The 2,223-nt window shown below is 40.3% G+C and overlaps 1 protein-coding gene across 2 annotated transcripts in view; it reads left to right on the forward strand.

The window, feature by feature from the left end:
• The first annotated feature begins 355 nt into the window (after nucleotides 1-355).
• ELMOD1 (ELMO/CED-12 domain containing 1) overlaps nucleotides 356-2,223 on the forward strand; it is a 29,570-nt gene continuing 27,702 nt past the window's right edge. For both annotated transcript variants that reach the window (XM_008942623.1, XM_008942622.1), the window contains exon 1: nucleotides 356-451. In XM_008942623.1, coding sequence (XP_008940871.1) covers nucleotides 435-451 — 17 coding nt within the window. In that variant the 5' untranslated portion in view covers nucleotides 356-434. The remainder of the gene's footprint in view (nucleotides 452-2,223) is intronic.

A 2,223-nucleotide genomic window follows, 5' to 3' on the forward strand; every position in this document is an offset into this window, starting at 1 on the left:
GAGTGTCTCTTGAAACTGCCACTTGGGAGCTGCTGTGGACCAGACAAGTGTTTGAAGAACATAAGTGTTTGAAATTGTCTAGATTTTCTTCCAGCTTTCTCACTTATTTCTGCACTCTTATTCAAATTTTTTACTTTTCTGAAAAGAGACATGGGTAGTGTAGTCTAGTCAAAACATGCTCAGGCTGAGAAGTGTGAACAAATTATGATTTTTCTATTTTGTTTTATCGACATGAGATTTCTTTACATCCTTTCCCTGTATTTCCATAGATGTTCATTTCAAGAGCAATTTAGAAAACTGAAGTACCACTTTTTTTTCTTCCTGTTAGTAAATACATTTCAATTCCATTTCCACAGTACTAATATCATCTGCAAAGAAGAGGTCATCAGTGATCAATAGACTACGGCTCCAGCAACACAAATTAAACCATCACCATGAAACACTTCCTGAGGTAACTGTTCTGTATTTTTTCCAAATACCAGTAGTACAGAAGGTGCAAACCAGCTTATACTATGTTGCTTTCTGTTCATCTAGATTTCAGTATTTAAGTAAAGCTATTTTAATTTAAAATTTTTCTTTCAGTTTCTTTATAGAAGCAAAGAATATGCGACCTGTCATATGAGATTGGAGCAGTGATGTATCAAATCAGCAGTGTCTGATATGTCAGGGAAATAGGAGAAACAGTAACATAGAACAGTGCTTGAAAAGTGTTTGGTGTTTTTTTTTCCTATTGTTGTCTTCTGTCTGGATTTTTAAAGTGTTATTTGTGAAAGTGGTGAATGTGAGATGCTTGGTGAAGACGTGCCAATGTTTTTTTTTTAAGCTGATTGTGCTCAATTTGGGGAGAAATGTACCTGCTCCTACATATGACTCTCACTTGTTTCTCTATAAACCAGGAGTAGAATGGGGGACTTGCAGACATCACCTGTAGGTACAGAAAGTCCATGTTGTCTGTGGAGACAGTTGATCACTCCTAGAAACTAATACAGAACAAGAGCTTAATTTGTGTATAAACCAAAGAAGTCATATTCTCTCTGGATGTGAAAAATCTTTTCAAGAGGGCTGAAACATATGCTTCTGTATAGAGCATCTGTCATCATATTTCTTTTCACTTGTTAGACTGTTTATAGCAAAAAGTCTCATACCCTATAGATATCAGGATCATTGCCTCTAGGCTGATCATCTGCAACGATTTTGCTGCCAAGCCAGGCTTGGTTTAAGCATTTCTGTGAAGCCAGATTCCTCAGCTATCTTGAGCCAGATGCAGAAGAACTCTGTAAATGGGACATACACAGGTTAAAAGTATAAAGTGATTATTTATTTGCTAACACCCACAAAAGACAGGTAAGATGTAATGAGCCATGAGGCTGAGCATTGGTGTGCTCACCACCCTGATAGACACGAGTCAGGAGGTGAAAGGATTGGCCTCTGCAGCTCCACCACGGACATTGAATGGTCCCGAGCCTTCCACCAGCTCCACTGATATTGGTCCAGTGACTTGATGGTTCACAACTAGCCTGGCTAATGTCCCTGCAGTGCTTTTTTTTCCTTTACAGTTTTATAATGTCACATGTTAGAGCCTTCCTCCTTGGATCCTGCTAATGATTTCCATCTCGGCAGTCCTGCCTCTATAGTTTTTATCTTGCTGTCTCTGATTAAACTTCCTCAGCAGCCTGGGCCGAGGTCACAAACTGATGCCGCATGGAATCTGGGAGTGGAAACCATATAAATGGTACTCTACCATCCTGCGGGTGGGGTGGGAGCCTCCAGCTGGGGTTACAGAGGATGTTACAGCTTGGCCCCATAATGGCCTGGTAACTTTTGAGCATAATTTTCCTCCTTCCTGATGAAGAAGCTGAGATACTGCCAGCTCTTCCCCAACTACATTAAACGTTTTGCTTCTCCCCTTAAATTGTGTATTCTGCCTGCATTTGGCTGTCCTGGCACCTTGGTGTTTTTTCCATGCTGGACAAAGCATGCTGTTTTGAATATTCGTGTTCTTGAGGCCATCTAGAAGAAACTACATCCTAATTTTTTTTTTTTTTTCATGGTGTTTCTAAAGTCAGTGAACCTTAAAAGATTTGGGAAGTCTTGATGGTAGCCAAGGTAGACCCGAAAAGCAATTGCTTATCTAGATACCACAGTCTAGGACTTTGTTATGGAAAGCCCAGTATTCCAAACTTCGAACAAGTCAAATTGGGGGGGGGGGGGGGGAAACACAGA

The sequence above is a fragment of the Merops nubicus genome, unplaced genomic scaffold, assembly GCF_000691845.1.
Source record: "Merops nubicus isolate BGI_N331 unplaced genomic scaffold, ASM69184v1 scaffold14776, whole genome shotgun sequence".
NCBI classification, from domain to species: Eukaryota; Metazoa; Chordata; class Aves; order Coraciiformes; family Meropidae; genus Merops; species Merops nubicus.